General features: G+C 33.4%; 2 protein-coding genes across 3 annotated transcripts in view; both read right to left on the bottom strand.

Annotated features, from left to right (window-relative positions):
- Positions 1 to 1888: 1888 nt before the first annotated feature.
- LOC117337541 lies at positions 1889 to 4200 on the bottom strand. Its single transcript, XM_033898566.1, has 4 exons — positions 4054 to 4200; positions 2902 to 3064; positions 2491 to 2551; positions 1889 to 2071 (listed from the first exon to the last, which is right to left on the bottom strand). The coding sequence occupies exons 1-4, from the start codon at positions 4198 to 4200 to the stop codon at positions 2029 to 2031; spliced, it is 414 nt and encodes a 137-aa protein (XP_033754457.1). The 3' UTR covers positions 1889 to 2028.
- A 9132-nt stretch (positions 4201 to 13332) lies between these two features.
- The window catches only part of LOC117337540, a 12225-nt gene continuing 6953 nt past the window's right edge, over positions 13333 to 18604 (bottom strand). The window contains exons 1-3 of one of the 2 annotated variants that reach the window (XR_004534854.1): positions 14361 to 14611; positions 13944 to 14004; positions 13333 to 13522 (exon numbers count right to left, since the gene is read on the bottom strand). Coding sequence is in view for 1 of the 2 variants with exons in the window: in XM_033898565.1 (XP_033754456.1) it covers positions 13480 to 13522 (43 nt within the window). In the remaining variant the exon portion in view is untranslated. Of the gene's footprint in view, positions 13523 to 13943; positions 14005 to 14360; positions 14612 to 18604 lie in introns of those variants that run through there. The other variant, XM_033898565.1, reaches the window with a different exon arrangement.

Raw genomic sequence — 18604 nt, 5'->3', positions numbered from 1 at the left:
ATCATGGACATTGTTATATTTGGTACATTTCCTTTAGCATATCACATCGAAAGTAAGATGTTATAAACCATGTCTTTTCCGGCTAAACCTGATAGCTATCATAGACATTGTGATATTTGTACAGACCGCTGGATGACGCATGGGCAGTACTAGTAAGAATGTAAGACTATAGCCGTTGAACGAGAAATGCGTAATTTAGAAGATGGAATCACCGTACTTTTCTGGTTTAGTGGTAAGCTGTCATTGATAGTTATGCTGTGATTTTATTTCTTTTAAAGATTGCAAGAGCATGGATCTATATTATTCAGCTAATTTCATGAGTATATCTAAAATGAAACTGAAGGACCTGGTAAGGTAGTTTTTGTCTGTGTTGGTAAGGTCTCTGGTCAATGTTGCCTCATATGAAAATGATACTTGTCAGTCTTCTTGCTCTCAGAATAAGACATCATCAAAGTTAAAAGGTCTTACTTTTCCCACACAGAGACTTACATTATACATCAAAGGCTCCAATGGGTATAGCTACAGCTGCCAGGATCTTAGGATTTAACAGTAAGCACATTACCCAGCTGATACTGTGATATAAACCAATGCAAATGCATGTATTCAACTCACATTATATACTGCCTTCCTTTACATCAGTCAAAGACTTAGCCAGATTATGTTCTACTACCAGCATAAAGACTTAACCAGATCATACCGAGTATGGCTCACCGCAATTTTGTTCTAGGATACAGTTCAGTAGAGAACCATATGCACCATCTTAATGGATTTGCATGAAAAACTATGAACAATGTCTTGAAGATCTCTTGAAAGTGACCAGGAAATATGATACGAACTCTATAAACCATATACATGTACATGTACCACCGTTCCGGAATGGATTGACGCGTTAATATAAGATTGTTATATTGTATATACATTTTTATATGCCGTTTGGATTTGAAGAGAGCTTATTTCAAAAGTAAACATGGCAGACGACACTGTTGGTCAATTTCGTCTGGATTAGGAAAGCGATTTGGAGCAATTATGGGATGCTGCTGACAGCAAGAATACGAAAAAGGATGTACAGTACGCGAAGAGAATTTAGGTATTTGTTTTTTTAAGTCATCTCGATCAATTTTACAGGAAATTACAAAAAAAATCACAAGAAATAAACCAGTCGCACTCTGTTCGGAATCAAAATGGTGAATATTACTGAATAAATATATTTATAAAAAAAAAAAAAAAAATACCCCATGGCTTACCGTGCTCTAGTCAAGAATATTTGACCCTCGGTGGTGGTACTCAACACGCTTTATAAAGGCCGAAGTTGATTACTACCACCTCGGGTCAAATATTCTGGATTAGTAAGCCATGGACTATTTGTATGATATCCATCTGTTCACAACCTAAGATGTTTTCTAAATAAAAACAATAGGCTTTCGGCGAATGAATTATCGACCGAAGGGATCATTAACAAAACATAACGAAATTGTTTGTTGTTTATTTTGTATATCTGTATGTGAATGTTTATAATTTACTTGTGTCTTGATAAAATGGCGGATTGCCTCGAAAATTCGACAATTTACTTGTCTGTACTGTACATTTGTAGTTATTACTACGTGACAGATTCTATTTATCTAGTAATATACATCCAGCGAACATCTTTTTGTAAGGACCCAGTACCGATATCAGACCTTTACTTACTAGACTCTATATATATGTATATATTAAAAAACAATTCAACCAGACAAAACTATCAAAATATAATCTGAAGACAAAATTAAAATCGACACACCATCTGCATTCCAATATTTAGCTGTGGTGTCTCTACTATAGACGTCCACTATTCTGGTTTTCATCAGATCGACTATGTATTTGCTTTATTCCCAATGGAAAACCAATGCAGTTTACATTTTCAAATTTGTTTAATGACAACTGTTTTGCGAAAAAATCAAACACTATAAACAACACAATGTATGACTATCAGGGCTGCAGTGAATGGTTCTGTTGTCATCTTCCTGATGGTGTATCATGGTTTCATCCGTTCTAATAGTAAATATTGTTCTCGGAAGCGATGTCATCCTCCTGACTGTAAAGAAAACGGAGCAATAATGTAAAATTATGCAATCGGGGCAGGCAACACGTGCAATACGTACGCCCTACATGCATGGTGAAGTGACTGAAGAATAAATAGAGGATATATAACAGTGTCTTCAGTAATACCAAATATATTTCACTCGTATGGCTAATATTTAGATATTTTTCACTCGTGCGCTAGTGAAAAATATCACTTTTATAGAATGAATAATTTTTGATATTTCACTGGTAAAAATGTAATAAATAATTACTAATAAATATGTAAAAAAAAAAGATTGGTTTGATTTAGTATTGTTTAACATTCTATCACCAGCCATGGTCATTTAAGATATCATACCAACGCAAATAGCTAAAAAGTACACACATCTTCACAAATAATCGACAAATATAAAGTACCAATAAGCTACTTACAGACAATCCTTCTTGAACTCGGTATCCAAAGAAAACTCATCCAATTGAAGAACTCCGTCGCCTATATATTTTGTAAGGATGGTACAATGTTAGAAACATTATTCCCACTTTGAACACTAATATTAGGCCGTGATAAATACACAGTATTGATGGTAATTGTACTAACGAGGAAATTAAAGAATAACATACAATATTTTCTCTACAAATTTTATCATGAAAACGATAGTAAATAATATAATTATGTAGTGAAAGACAAAATGATCATGAATAAGTAAATGAATATAATTATCAAAATTTAAAAAACAATAATGAAAAAATCAGATAAAATAAAAATAATAAGAAACGAAAAATATATAAGACTTCTAAGAATAAATCAGCAAAATTGTCATAATGTATCTAAACTTTTCTTACCACTTGTATCGAGCTTTTGAATGATAAGATCCACGTATTCAGCATTATTCAGTACTGGATTATACTCTGTTATGTAGGCCTGCCATTCTATTCTGCTGATGACGCCATCTTTATCGGTGTCGAACTCGCTGACGTCACAGGGTAGTGTCAATATGTCCTCGATCTATAGAATAATGTTTGAAATAGGTAGATTTATTTTGTTATTAGTATACATTTTATTTCTGCTAAATATTGTAACTTGAATGATGCGACGGATCACACAAATCCTGACAATGCTATCAAGATAACCCATTGTTTATCGTGCTTTCGTGTCAATTGTTCATCAGTCTGTGATGGCTTGCATCGACGATGCGTTAAAACTACGCTATAAATACATGTCCATAAACATTTCTGTATGAACTATAAGGCCTCTTTTCCATTGTATTTCCCTTTGATAAACCTATCAATTAAGTAGTGTTATATTTCAAAACGAACTGTGTTATAACACACATATAAAACAGACACTCTGTTAGCGGCATACTTTAGAGTTATCATGATGTGACGTCACATTCTATTAATGAAGGAGGTGACATGGTGACATCAGACTGGCGTGTGGTGTCTAAGTGATATAAAATGAAGAAAAAATATTCTGTCGACAGTGATGCAAGTATTAACAAAAAAAAGGTTCCATAGTAAACGATCAATATAAGAACATTGCAGGTTCGGGAATATATATAGAAACGGGCGTGATTGGTGTATCCTCGTTTGTCACTAGCGAGATATTACATATCCCGCGGGAAGGCTAGCGTCTCTGATAAGGTTAAAAAATCTCAGTTTATTTCTGCGCGTATCGTCCAGTAAATTACATATTTGGTTTCTAACCTTACAATGTTATATTTGTATAAGTGATACTTCATAATATCTCATTGATACAAATAATGTTTATTTCAATTCACTTCCCAATGAAACCTGTACGTTGAAGAAAATTCATCTCGATATAAATATTATATGAACACATGGTTGATGTTAATATAATTCCAATGGTATATGATATATGAACATCATTTATTTGATAATTCAAATTAAAAAAGTAATTAAATCCTTTAAATGAGTTAAGATGTCAGAGAAGAGAATTACACTGGCGCCTGGCGATTCACATGTTTTTATACTTACAGAGCGATTTGTACGAGTTTTAGTTTTCTTCCTGTATTTGATCACGAGTCTGGTTTTCGATTTGCTTCTAGTTCTCCGAGCATCTACTTCAGTAGTAATCACCACGACAACCACTAACAACAACAGCCACATTCCTATCGACTTCATCTGTAAAACGGTATCAACTATATTTCACTCGTGTCTATATTGTAAAATACACTTTGTTACATAAAAATAACTCTAATGTGTATTATAGCTATGAATTAGCATTAAGCCTGTGTCCTAACAACATTATATAAACCCTTATTCTGAATACTGTGATTTTATGTTTCCACCTTTTTCTGTTATATTTCATTTCTAACATTATCGTATCACATCTGTTACCTTATAACTTTATCGAACTTCTTATAAGTGATGTAAAGTAGATGTTTACATTTGTTAACTCATGTAAAGGCAAAGTAATATTTGCATAAAAACCTGAATCACTGTACCCTAGTACTAGCAACTGTAAGAGGAATTAGTATCAATTCACGCGATATCCACTGTATCCCAGAATAAGTATCAACCGTAGTCCTAACCACTTTATCCTGTAAACAGTATAAACTCTAGTCCTAACCATGGTTTCCAAGAATCAGTATCAACCCTAGTCCTAGCAACTGTATCCTGGAATTAGTATCAACCGTAGTCCTAGCAACTGTATCCTGGAATTAGTATCAACCGTAGTCCTAGCAACTGTATCCTGGAATAAGTATCAACCCACACTCTAGCCACTGTATTCCGTGAACAGTATCAACCCTAGTCCTAAACACTGTAACTGTAATATAATGTCATTCGAGACGTACTTTTAATGGCCCAAACAAACACCTGCATACACCTGAAGAATATACCCAACTATATACCCGACAATGGTCTAAGTAAACGGTCATTATTGTATTTCAAAAGAGTTCATTAAAGTTAAGTGAATAAACACACGACAATCATATCTCGGAATCATGACACACATGAATAAGCATTACTTGACGTATATGATGCAATAGAACTACTGTACTTACCTTATATTAATGTTTTGAGTCTTCAAAGTCAATCTATGTGCTTATGTTTAAATGAAAATTCAGCTAGCTCTTTTATAGGTTTGGATGCGGACATTTAACGAAAAATTGTCAAAATCTTACCCTCATCTGAAAAACGTATCATTATTACGTGATGAATGATGATTAAAGAGTAGCAATATTCAGCAGAAGCAGAAGCTCTGAACTCTAAGATATTGAGGAAGTGCCGTAATAAACTAAGATTGATACTGAATATTTTTGTACACTACTATTTACTGGTCTTAACCCGGACTTTCCTCATTCTAGGATGATGTATCAATGATCATGAACTCGTGTTTATCATGGTAGAATATGTTAGCTATACAATTTTTATTATTTTGAGCAATACTAAAATGGCGACGAATACATGATGGTCAGTAACCACGGTTTTCAATATGATCATTCGATTTGTTTAAATGAAGTGTAAATGGATAATGGAATGTACATGACAAAATCCCGAAACGAGTGTAGTATTACCGGTCTTGGTTTCATCAATGTTCCTTAACGTAAGAAAAATTTCCGAAGGAAAACATTATTGGAGTTTCTTTAAATTCTGTAAAGCTTCCATATGGGAAACCTTATGATAAGGAATATTGATGAAACTGGGCAGAGTTGTGCGTAGAGTGAGATAAACGAATATCGAAATGTTCATGGAATCAGCTTGCAATTATTATCATTAGTACTGAGGTTCGTATTCATGTATGTGCACGTGTTATTAAATAGTAGAGAAACAGTGTTTACAAATAGGTTTTGGAGATGTGTGGTTATTCATTTCAATTGATATCATTCAGGGACTGAGAAAAATGCTTTGAATGCATGTTGTTGCTCTGTTATAAAATTTGATAAGATAAGGCAGTTACTTTATGTCTGGAAACTAAAATTTACAAATATACAGATTTTATCTAGAAACTTTAAATATCTGCTTATTTGCATTGAAAACAGAAATTGTATACTACTTTGTGTAGCGTAAATAAATATCTTTGTTACGATGGCTATTCTTTTATAGTGACATTAAGGCGGCATACAGTACCGAATTAATCTGATTGAAAATATAATTTATAATTGTTATACATTATACATGCAATATACATTTGTCTATGAACTGAACACACCTGAAAAGTTGACACTGCACTGCGTATTTGAAATAGTACAGTTTCTAGAGTGTTCATCAAATCACTATGTCAATAATGGGGCGCTAAACCAATCCGTTTAGTGATTTAATGCATCATAAATGCATTAATGGTGATACAGATAATTCTAAATAGTTTTATGATAATCTATATTGCAAATTGCTAATTTAACATTGACCGCTTTTATTATCATGACAAGTGCCAAACTGTTCAATCGATCTTCAATTATATGTTTCTATGTCTTATGAGGTACATGAAACAAGTCGGATTTTTTCTTTTTTCTTTTTCTTTTCTTTATACCCCGCTTCACAAATGGTATCTTATAATTCGTGTATGATGAGGCAAAAATAGTAATAAAGTGTATTAAATGAATAAAACATGCCGATGAAAGAAATCATGAAGACAGCATTTTATCAGAATGATATGAAATCTGAAAGGTAATATTTTCATTTTACGCTTTTTTTTTGTCGACGACACATTGCATTTGACAAAATGAAACTCGACGTCATACTTAAAACAAGTGTAACATATAGTCAATCATAGCACGGTTTTCACAACAAAACGTATGTAATAGATGGTATGAGACTTGATAACAAGGCAATTATGAGATTAATTACTTTATTACGATAGCGATATATGACATAATTCTCGTCGCTGTATATATTTAGCATCTTTATCGACATGTCTTTACAAGGCATCATCATGGCTACATTTGCATTATAAATCAAATTATCATATATGTAAAATAACACATCATGCTAAATAAATGCGACTGGACTCGCACCTGCATGTCATATCGGTAGGTTATATGATGAATTGATGGCATGTTGTCAAACGAATATGATTTTATACATTGTATAACGGGAACACTTAAATATATATAAACCACCACTGCAGCAAATAAATTGAAGGAGAAAGCAAACAGGTGTCCCTACAACAGGAAAACAACAAGGACCTCAGAGATCGTAAACAATCCTTCAATCATTGTAAACAATAAAATATGGAAATTAGGTCGTGGTCACGACCGTAAAATTTCTTACTGGATTATTAAAAGATATTTCGGCTAACTGAATAATTAATTGCTTTGACCGATCAAAATAAAACTGTAAAAATCCATCATCATAGTTTTAACACATTTTAGCTTGGATATCATCTAAAATCAGCGACTAAAAATCTTTTCTTTCGTATATGCACAGATATGATATTCAGTGGTCCGTTGCAGCTGAACATTTGTCGCCATAATATATGATTTTTAATAATGTAAACAGAAAAGGCAAAGCCCATTTGTCTTATTAAGAATGGCTTTAAGAATACCTTAGGTAGAAAATGATGATTTCAATAGCTATATAACAACATGTTATATAATACATTTTATTGGTGAAATATATATACCACTGTGTTATCTTTCACCAGTTGATTTTAAAACACTTGTTTGGTGCTGTCATTGCTATATTTGGAGTCAATTCAATGTTAGGTGTTGTCATCGTTATCGTTGGAGTCAATTCAATGTTTGGTGTTGCCATCGTTATCATTGGAGTCATTTCAATGTTTGGTGTTGCCATCGTGATCGTTGGAGTCAGTTCAATGTTAGGTGATGCCATCGTTATCATTGGAGTCATTTCAATGTTTGGTGTTGCCATCGTGATCGTTGGAGTCAGTTCAATGTTAGGTGTTGCCATCGTTATCATTGGAGTCATTTCAATGTTTGGTGTTGCCATCGTGATCGTTGGAGTCATTTCAATGTTTGGTGTTGCCATCGTGATCGTTGGAGTCAGTTCAATGTTTGGTGTTGCCATCGTTATCATTGGAGTCAATTCAATGCTAGGTGATGCCATCGTTATCATTGGAGTCAATTCAATGTTTGGTGTTGCCATCGTTATCATTGGAGTCAATTCAATGCTAGGTGATGCCATCGTTATCATTGGAGTCAATTCAATGTTTGGTGTTGCCATCGTTATCATTGGAGTCAATTCAATGCTAGGTGATGCCATCGTTATCATTGGAGTCAATTCAATGCTAGGTGTAAGATATAAAGTAGTTGTGACGTGGCCTTGAGTTAAAATCGAAGGCTTACCTAGACGGAAAGTTGGTCATTCGACTAACGATCTACTTTGCTAAGTCAACATAAAATGATGCAACAATAGGGTCGACTGTGGAGAGTTTATTCCAAATCGTGTGAGGAACATGTGGATTCGGCCTAACACGAGTAAAAATAAATACAATGGATCGTATTTGATTTACTTAAGTTCCTGAAGATAATTTCCGTAGACATAGTGTATCGAATGGAACATTTTTGGTTATTCTTCGAACCTGGTAAAACTACCGTCCTCATCGTTGTCTGCTGATCCCAGCTATGGTGACTAATGCAAACTGTAACTTACTTGCCGTTTTCATGAAAGAGAAAAAAAGAAAAACATTTACACCTTCACACCTAGTAATTTGATGTTGTTTGGCATAACCTCATTAATTCAAAAATGACAAAGCGAATAAAAAACGCTTAAAACTGCAATATACATTCTTTTTGTAAAGAAGTGCAAACATCATTTGGAACAATGAAATGCCATCGGAATGTACAAGTGTCACCGATGTACAACACTTATATTTTATATAAATTCATTAACTTTCATTCTATCTGCATACATATAACCCCCGTGTTATTCGGGCACCTGTATTAATACGCGCAACGCCAAAATAAATTGCGTAGCCTTCTGATAATAAGGAAAAATAAAGTTCAGTAGTCTTCAGTGGAAATATGTATAGTTTATATTATCAATTCAACACTGATTGTAAATATATTCTCACAAACTTTGCAGTGTATATTTAGTGACCGTTTTGAAATACCATCAGTTTTACATTCATTTTCATCTTTAAAATATCCAGCAGTCTGTTTTACGTCCGCCTACTGATAGGTTTTGGACGATTTTACGAAAAACAAAACAAAAAAGAGATTTTTCATAGCTTAAAATAAGTATATCAGTAAAATTCACGAAATCAAACTGCTCATTATGAATCGCCAGTCGACCAGAACACTTCTTAAAACCATATCTAACAGTTTAAATTCAGTTTTGAAGGTGCTTAAGTTGAACAATTATGTTTTAATTATGTTTTCATCCCAATTACATACATACAAATGTATCTAAAAATAAAGCATTAAATACAAACATCCCTGACAGATATCTAGTGGACTTCATCATTAATGTTGCTATAAGCATAGTTGTACGTGGACCTGTCCGTCGGAATATTAAATATGTAATCAAGAATGTATAAATGATAGTATATATTCAAACTTAGAACTAGAGAAATCTAGAAAACTATTGGAGTAGTTCAAAGTATGTAAGCATTAGTGTAGGTAGGCGTACTATTCTGTTTGTATCGTTCGGAATCTTAACATCATATCTTGATAAGATAAAGTTTATTCTTCCCTGTTTTACAGTGAGGATAATCCAGGCGTCCCAATAAAGGTTACATAATCAACAGAACAGACGGAATGGGAACATGACATCACAAAAGAAGAAACCAGAACCTTTAGTCAGATATTCATGTTAGAATACGCGCACGGCATGTGGAACATTCGACGAAATAATTCTGTTATTAATAAAATTAACAAAAGAATCACGCTATTTTTTTTTATTACTTTATAGTTAAACATACAGCGCGAACGATTGTTTTTAAATAAGAGAAGGTTGTCAATGGGTTTGACTTAACATTACGATTGTCAAAGGAACGTATGAATTAGTTTAGCCCTGAGCCACGAGAACAAAAACAAACATAAATTAAGTATGTATGACCAGTTGAGTTAGAATTGGAGGGTTTTCAATTTTATAATCATCACTTCCTACAATAACATTAAGAATCCCTCCACTCTACCTCCCCTTAAGTTATTAAGAGTTGCTTGTAACAATAAACAAACATAGGTTACCCATCAGCATTTCCACAAATTTTGTTCTTAATAGCACTAACAAGTCTATGAAGGACGAAACAGTTGTATGATGTCCCTAGCATTACTGACGAGTTCGAAACACATGTATGGCACTCTTAACATATTAATGCAGCTGTTCTAGAACTCATCAATGATTCTAGGGACATCATACAGCTGTTTTATCAATCTAGGAATCGTCAGTGATGATAGGGACACCACAAAGCTGTTTCGTCCTTCTAGAACTCGTCAGTGATGCTAAAGACTTTAATGTTGATACTTAGAAGTTAACTAAGGAAACTCAAAAGAGGTAAAAGAAAATGTCAAAATCTTGATGTGGTGGCCTTTAGCCTTTAAATTGGTCAAAAAAATGAATGAAATAAATTTGAATTGCCGCATTTACAGACGATTTACTTTCGGCAACAATCCCACTCACTTGTAAGCCTGACTGATTAGACGTTCTGTATCGTAAACCTGTTCTTTTAGTACTGAGGGAAACTCACGGATGTTGGTAGTAACGAAAGGAACTCATTTAGTGTCATGTATTGGAGTCAAATAATATATTCCAATTTATGTTTGGTATGTATTCTGTTGATGTTATAACGAGTTATCTCCCTTTAAACATGTTTTGTTTCTTCTGTTCTTTTCGTCAATTTTGGATGTTCTGAGCTAATCGTTTTCATGTATCGAGAGTGTTTTACCATACAGACAGAAGCTGAATGAGTCCAGAATGTTGACAATAGACACTGAGATCTCTTCAGAGATTTTTACTCTAGAATTATTTTATATTCTTAAAATCTATGAAAACCAGTCTTAAGCAAGATTGACTTTAAAAGAAGTGTTTGATTAACTTTCCAAATACAGCATGACTCGAAATAAGAACTGTAACTCTGGAGTAGTACTTACAAAGAAGATAATGACACATTTAGTTCACTTTATATTATGTTATTGATTTAGTTCAAACTTCAATGATCAGGAAACAAATTAACATCTCAAGCGTTATATTATAATATGATCTGTAAGTATGTGGCGTCACACTTAAATAAATATCATTACGGTGTCTGGAGTTTTCAAAATCTATGTCAAAATGTCTGGAGTTTTCAAAATATATGTCAAAATATGTCCGGTTTTCCAAATGTTACCCGGGGAAGTAACACCGAAGCAACGAGTCGGATCAGCAAACACTCAAAACGTCAATCTTCGTATCACACAAATCGAAAATATCTAGTCATCTTGATGGTAATTTGTCGAGCTAAATCCTTGGAAACCAGGTATTTTCCGGCTATACTAGGTAGTTATCATGGACATTGTTATATTTGGTACATTTCCTTAGGATATCACATCGAAAGTAAGATGTTATAAACCATGTCTTTTCCGGCTAAACCTGATAGCTATCATAGACATTGTGATATTTGTACAGACCTCTGGATGACGCATGGGCAGTACTAGTAAGAATGTAAGACTATAACCGTTGAACGAGAAATGTGTAATTTAGAAGATGAAATCACCGTGCTTTTATGGTTTAGTGGTAAGCTGTCATTGTTAGTTATGCTGTGATTTTTTTTAAAGATTGCAAGAGCATGGATATATATTATTCAGCTAATTTCATGAGTATATCTAAAATGAAACTGAAGGACCTGGTAAGGTAGTTTTTGTCTGTGTTGGTAAGGTCTCTGGTCAATGTTGCCTCATATGAAAATGATACTTGTCAGTCTTCCTGCTCTCAGAATAAGACATCATCAAAGTTAAAAGGTCTTACTTTTCCCACACAGAGACTTACATTATACATCAAAGGCTCCAATGGGTATAGCTACAGCTGCCAGGATCTTAGGATTTAACAGTAAGCACATTACCCAGCTGATACTGTGATATAAACCAATGCAAATGCATGTATTCAACTCACATTATATACTGCCTTCCTTTACATCAGTCAAAGACTTAGCCAGATTATGTTCTACTACCAGCATAAAGACTTAACCAGATCATACCGAGTATGGCCCACCGCAATTTTGTTCAAGGACACAGTTTAGTAGCCAGATTGTGACACAATCGAGTATGACCCACCGCTATCTTGTTCTAGGATACAGTTTAGTAGAGAACCATATGCACCATCTTAATGGATTTGCATGAAAAACTATGAGCAATGTCTTGAAGATCTCTTGAAAGTGACCAGGAAATATGATACGAACTCTATAAACCGTATACATGTACCACCGTTCCGGAATGGTATATTGATTGTATATATATGCCGTTTGCATTTGAAGAGCGCTTATTTCAAAAGTAAACTTGGCAGACGACACTGTTGGTCAATTTCGTCTGGTTTAGGAAAGCGATTTGGAGCAATTATGGGATGCTGCTGACAGCAAGAATACGAAAAAGGATGTACAGTACGCGGTGAGAATATAGGTATTTGTTTTTTTAAGTCATCTCGATCAATTTTACAGGAAATTAAAAAAAAAAAAAAAATCACAAGAAATAAACCAGTCGCACTCTGTTCGGAATCAAAATGGTGAATATAACTGAATAAATATATTTAAAAAAAAATAAAATAAAATACCCCATGGCTTACCGTGCTCTAGTCAAGAATATTTGACCCTCGGTGGTGGTACTCAACACGCTTTATAAAGGCCGAAGTTGATTACTACCACCTCGGGTCAAATATTCTGGATTAGTAAGCCATGGACTATTTGTATGTTTACTAAATAAAAACAATAGGCTCTCGGCGAATGAATTATCGACGAAGGGATCATTAACAAAACATAACGAAATTGTTTGTTGTTTATTTTGTATATCTGTATGTGAATGTTTATAATTTACTTGTGTCTTGATAAAATGGCGGATTGCCTCGAAAATTCGACAATTTACTTGTCTGTACTGTACATTTGTAGTTATTACTACGTGACAGATTATATTTATCTAGTAATATGCATCCAGCGAACATCTTTTTGTAAGGACCCAGTACCTATATCAGACCTTTACTTACTAGACTCTATATATATGTATATATTAAAAAACAATTCAACCAGACAAAACTATCAAAATATAAAATTAAAATCGACACACCATCTGCATTCCAATATTTAGCTGTGGTGTCTCTACCATAGACGTCCATTATTCTGGTTTTCATCTGATCGACTATTCCCAATGGAAAAGCAATGCAGTTTACATTTTCAAATTTGTTTAATGACACAAATGTTTTGCGAAAAATTCAAACACTATATGCGTATTATCACAACACAATGTATGACTATCAGGGCTGCAGTGAATGGTTCTGTTGTCATCTTCCTGGTGGTGTATCATGGTTTCATCCGTTCTAATAGTAAATATTGTTCTCGGAAGCGATGTCATCCTCCTGACTGTAAAGAAAAAACGGAGCAATAATGTAAAATCATGCAATCGGTGCAGGCAACACGTGCAATACTTACGCCCTATATGCATGGTGAAGTGACTGAAGAATAAATAGAGGATATCTAACAGTGTCTTCAGTAATACCAAATATATTTCACTCGTGTGGCTAATATTTAGATATTTTTTACTCGTGCGCTAGTGAAAAATATCACTTTATAGAATGAATAATTTTTGATATTTCACTGGTAAAAATGTAATAAATAATTACTAATAAATATGTAAAAAAAAAAGGATTGGTTTGATTTAGTATTGTTTAACATTCTATCACCAGCCATGGTCATTTAAGATATCATACCAACGCAAATAGCTAAAAAGTACACACATCTTCACAAATAATCGACAAATATAAAGTACCAATAAGCTACTTACAGACAATCCTTCTTGAACTCGGTATCCAAAGAAAACTCATCCAATTGAAGAACTCCGTCGCCTATATATTTTGTAAGGATGGTACAATGTTAGAAACATTATTCAAACTTTGAACACTAATATAAGGTCGTGATAAATACACAATATTGATGGTAATTGTACTAACGAGGAAATTACAGAATAACATACAATATTTTCTCTGCAAATTTTATCTGCGTAAGTGTCATGAAAACGATAGTAAATAATATAATTATGTAGTGAAAGACAAAATGATCATGAATAAGTAAATGAATATAATTATCAAAATTTAAAGAAAACAATAATCAGGTAAAATAAGAATAATAAGAAAAGAAAAATATATAAGACTTCTAAGAATAAATCAGCAAAATCGTCATAATGTATCTAAACTTTTCTTACCACTTGTATCGAGCTTTTGAATGATAAGATCCACGTATTCAGCGGAGTTCAGCAATGGATTATACTCTGTTATGTAGGCCTGCCATTCTATTCTACTGATGACGCCATCTTTATCGGTGTCGAACTCGCTGACGTCACAGGGTAGTGTCAATATGTCCTCGATCTATAGAATAATGTTTGAAATAGGTAGATTTATTTTGTTATTAGTATACATTTTATTTCTGCTTAAATATTGTAACTTGAATGATGCGACGGATCACACAAATCCTGACAATGCTATCAAGATAACCCATTGCTTATCGTGCTTTCGTGTCAATTGTTCATTAATTAGTCTGTGATGGCTTGCATCGACGATGCTATTAAAACTACGCTGTACCTAATACATGTCCATAAACATTTCTGTATGAACTATAAGGCCTCTTTTCCATTGTATTTCCCTTTGATAAACCTATCAATTAAGTAGTGTTATATTTCAAAACGAACTGTGTTATAACACACATATAAAACAGACACTCTGTTAGCGGCATACTTTAGAGTTATCATGATGTGACGTCACATTCTATTAATGAAGGAGGTGACATGGTGACATCAGACTGGCGTGTGGTGTTCTAAGTTACTGATATAAATGAAGAAAAATATTCTGTCGACAGTGATGCAAGTATTAACAAAAAAAAGGTTCCATAGTAAACGATCAATATAAGAACATTGCAGGTTCGGAAATATATATAGAAACGGGCGTGATTGGTGTATCCTCGTTTGTCACTAGCGAGATATTACATATCCCGCGGGAAGGTTAGCGTCTCTGATAAGGTTAAAAAATCTCAGTTTATTTCTGCGCGTATCGTCCAGTAAATTACATATTTGGTTTCTAACCTTACAATGTTATATTTGTATAAGTGATACTTCATAATATCTCATTGATACAAATAATGTTTATTTCAATTCACTTCCCAATGAAACCTGTACGTTGAAGAAAATTCATCTCGATATAAATATTTTTGAACACATGGTTGATGTTAATATAATTCCAATGGTATATGATATATGAACATCATTTATTTGATAATTCAAATTAAAAAAGTAATTAAATCCTCTAAGAGAATTACACTGGCGCCTGGCGATTCACATGTTTTTATACTTACAGAGCGATTTGTACGAGTTTTAGTTTTCTTCCTGTATTTGATCACGAGTCTGGTTTTCGATTTGCTTCTAGTTCTCCGAGCATCTACTTCAGTAGTAATCACCACGACAACCACTAACAACAACAGCCACATTCCTATCGACTTCATCTGTAAAACGGTATCAACTATATTTCACTCGTGTCTATATTGTAAAATACACTTTGTTACATAAAAATAACTCTAATGTGTATTATAGCTATGAATTAGCATTAAGCCTGTGTCCTAACAACATTATATAAACCCTTATTCTGAATACTGTGATTTTATGTTTCCACCTTTTTCTGTTATATTTCATTTCTAACATTATCGTATCACATCTGTTACCTTATAACTTTATCGAACTTCTTATAAGTGATGTAAAGTAGATGTTTACATTTGTTAACTCATGTAAAGGCAAAGTAATATTTGCATAAAAACCTGAAGCACTGTACCCTAGTACTAGCAACTGTAAGAGGAATTAGTATCAATTCACGCGATATCCACTGTATCCCAGAATAAGTATCAACCGTAGTCCTAACCCCTTTATCCTGTAAACAGTATAAACTCTAGTCCTAACCATGGTTTCCAAGAATCAGTATCAACCGTAGTCCTAGCAACTGTATCCTGGAATTAGTATCAACCGTAGTCCTAGCAACTGTATCCTGGAATTAGTATCAACCGTAGTCCTAGCAACTGTATCCTGGAATAAGTATCAACCCACACTCTAGCCACTGTATTCCGTGAACAGTATCAACCCTAGTCCTAAACACTGTAACTGTAATATAATGTCATTCGAGACGTACTTTTAATGGCCCAAACATACACCTGCATACACCTGAAGAATATACCCAACTATATACCCGACAATGGTCTAAGTAAACGGTCATTATTGTATTTTAAAAGAGTTCATTAAAGTTAAGTGAATAAACACACGACAATCATATCTCGGAATCATGACACACATGAATAAGCATTACTTGACGTATATGATGCAATAGAACTACTGTACTTACCTTATATTAATGTTATGAGGTCTTCAAAGTCAATCTATGTGCTTATGTTTAAATGAAAATTCAGCTAGCTCTTTTATAGGTTTGGATGCGGACATTTAACGAAAAATTGTCAAAATCTTACCCTCATCTGAAAAACGTATCATTATTACGTGATGAATGATGATTAAAGAGTAGCAATATTCAGCAGAAGCAGAAGCTCTGAACTCTAAGATATTGAGGAAATGCCGTAATAAACTAAGATTGATACTGAATATTTTTGTACACTACTATTTACTGGTCTTAACCCGGACTTTCCTCATTCGAGGATGATGTATCAATGATCATAAACTCGTGTTTATCATGGTAGAATATGTTAGCTATAAAATTATTATTATTTTGAGCAATACTAAAATGGCGACGAATACATGATGGTCAGTAACCACGGTTTTCAATATGATCATTCGATTTGTTTAAATGAAGTGTAAATGGATAATGGAATGTACATGACAAAATCCCGAAACGAGTGTAGTATTACCGGTCTTGGTTTCATCAATGTTCCTTAACGTAAGAAAAATTTCCGAAGGAAAACATTATTGGAGTTTCTTTAAATTCTGTAAAGCTTCCATATGGGAAACCTTATGATAAGGAATATTGATGAAACTGGGCAGAGTTGTGCGTAGAGTGAGATAAACGAATATCGAAATGTTCATGGAATCAGCTTGCAATTATTATCATTAGTACTGAGGTTCGTATTCATGTATGTGCACGTGTTATTAAATAGTAGAGAAACAGTGTTTACAAATAGGTTTTGGAGATGTGTGGTTATTCATTTCAATTGATATCATTCAGGGACTGAGAAAAATGCTTTGAATGCATGTTGTTGCTCTGTTATAAAATTTGATAAGATAAGGCAGTTACTTTATGTCTGGAAACTAAAATTTACAAATATACAGATTTTATCTAGAAACTTTGAATATCTGCTTATTTGCATTGAAAACAGAAATTGTATACTACTTTGTGTACCGTAAATAAAGATCTTTGTTACGATGGCTATTCTTTTATAGTGACATTAAGGCGGCATACAGTACCGAATTAATCTGATTGAAAATATAATTTATAATTGTTATACATTATACATGCAATATACATTTGTCTATAAACTGAACACACCTGAAAAGTATAGAAAAGTTGACACTGCACTGCGTATTTGAAATAGTACAGTTTCTAGAGTGTTCATCAAATCACTATGTCAATAATGGGGCGCTAAACCAATCCGTTTAGTGATTTAATGCATCATTAATGCATTAATGAGATACAGATAATTCTAAATAGTTTTATGATAATCTATATTGCAAATTGCTTATTTAACATTGACCGCTTTTATTATCATGACACGTGCCAAACTGTTCAATCGATCTTCAATCATATGTTTCTATGTCTTATGAGGTACATGAAACAAGTCGGATTTTTTCTTTTTTCTTTTTCTTTTCTTTATACCCCGCTTCACAAATTGTATCTTATAATTCGTGTATGATGAGGCAAAAATAGTAATAAAGTGTATTAAATGAATAAAACATGCCGATGAAAGAAATCATGAAGACAGCATTTTATCAGAATGATATGAAATCTGAAAGGTAATATTTTCATTTTACGCTTTTTTTTTGTCGACGACACATTGCATTTGACAAAATGAAACTCGACGTCATACTTAAAACAAGTGTAACATATAGTCAATCATAGCACGGTTTTCACAACAAAACGTATGTAATAGATGGTATGAGACTTGATAACAAGGCAATTATGAGATTAATTACTTTATTACGATAGCGATATATGACATAATTCTCGTCGCTGTATATATTTAGCATCTTTATCGACATGTCTTTACAAGACATCATCATGGCTACATTTGCATTATAAATCAAATTATCATATATGTAAAATAACACATCATGCTAAATAAATGCGACTGGACTCGCACCTGCATGTCATATCGGTAGGTTATATGATGAATTGATGGCATGTTGTCAAACGAATATGATTTTATACATTGTATGTAAAAATAAAACACATGCATGCTAAAAAAAAGGCT

The sequence above is a fragment of the Pecten maximus genome, chromosome 11, assembly GCF_902652985.1.
Source record: "Pecten maximus chromosome 11, xPecMax1.1, whole genome shotgun sequence".
NCBI classification, from domain to species: Eukaryota; Metazoa; Mollusca; class Bivalvia; order Pectinida; family Pectinidae; genus Pecten; species Pecten maximus.
Note: the sequence above shows the minus strand (reverse complement) of the source record. Positions and strands in the feature narration are given on the sequence as shown.

Coding starts and splice junctions, on each gene's coding strand:
- LOC117337541 (XM_033898566.1), bottom strand. CDS start 4,200: ATGAAGTCGATAGGAATGTGGCTGTTGTTGTTAGTGGTTGTCGTGGTG. Junction 3,065..4,053: donor AAACTCGTACAAATCGCTCT/GTAAGTATAAAA, acceptor ATTATTCTATAG/ATCGAGGACATATTGACACT. Junction 2,072..2,490: donor GAGTTCAAGAAGGATTGTCT/GTAAGTAGCTTA, acceptor TTTTCTTTACAG/TCAGGAGGATGACATCGCTT.